General features: G+C 66.5%; 1 protein-coding gene across 1 annotated transcript in view; it reads right to left on the bottom strand.

Moving 5' to 3' along the window:
• Positions 1–278, bottom strand: part of LOC104512710 (gamma-secretase subunit Aph-1b-like) — a gene marked incomplete at its 5' end in the record, with an annotated part of 3,248 nt that overhangs the window by 1,330 nt on the left and 1,640 nt on the right. The window contains 1 exon segment of the mRNA XM_010155793.1: positions 107–259. Coding sequence (XP_010154095.1) covers positions 107–259 — 153 coding nt within the window.

Genomic DNA, 278 nt, shown 5'->3' with positions numbered 1-278 from the left:
CCCCCCCCCCAGCCACTGCCAGGACAGGGACACCATCAGGCCCTGAGCCCCCTGCGGCCACCCCAGGCACCTCCCACCCATCTTTGGTGTGAGAAACTCCCTCTTTCCCCCCAGAACCATGCCCAGCCCTGCCCAGGCTCACCCTAGCCCTGCGGTCGGGGTGCCCCACTCTGCGTGGCACTCACCATATGCCATTTGCTGGATGGAAATTGGGGAGCAGCCGTCCTCGCTGAGGGCCACCAGCCCCTCGATGGCCTTCCTGTGGGGAGAGAGCATGC

Source organism: Eurypyga helias, unplaced genomic scaffold (assembly GCF_000690775.1).
Source record: "Eurypyga helias isolate BGI_N326 unplaced genomic scaffold, ASM69077v1 scaffold21877, whole genome shotgun sequence".
Taxonomy (NCBI): Eukaryota; Metazoa; Chordata; class Aves; order Eurypygiformes; family Eurypygidae; genus Eurypyga; species Eurypyga helias.
The sequence above is the reverse complement of the archived record's forward strand: the minus strand, read 5'-3'. Positions and strand labels throughout refer to the sequence as shown.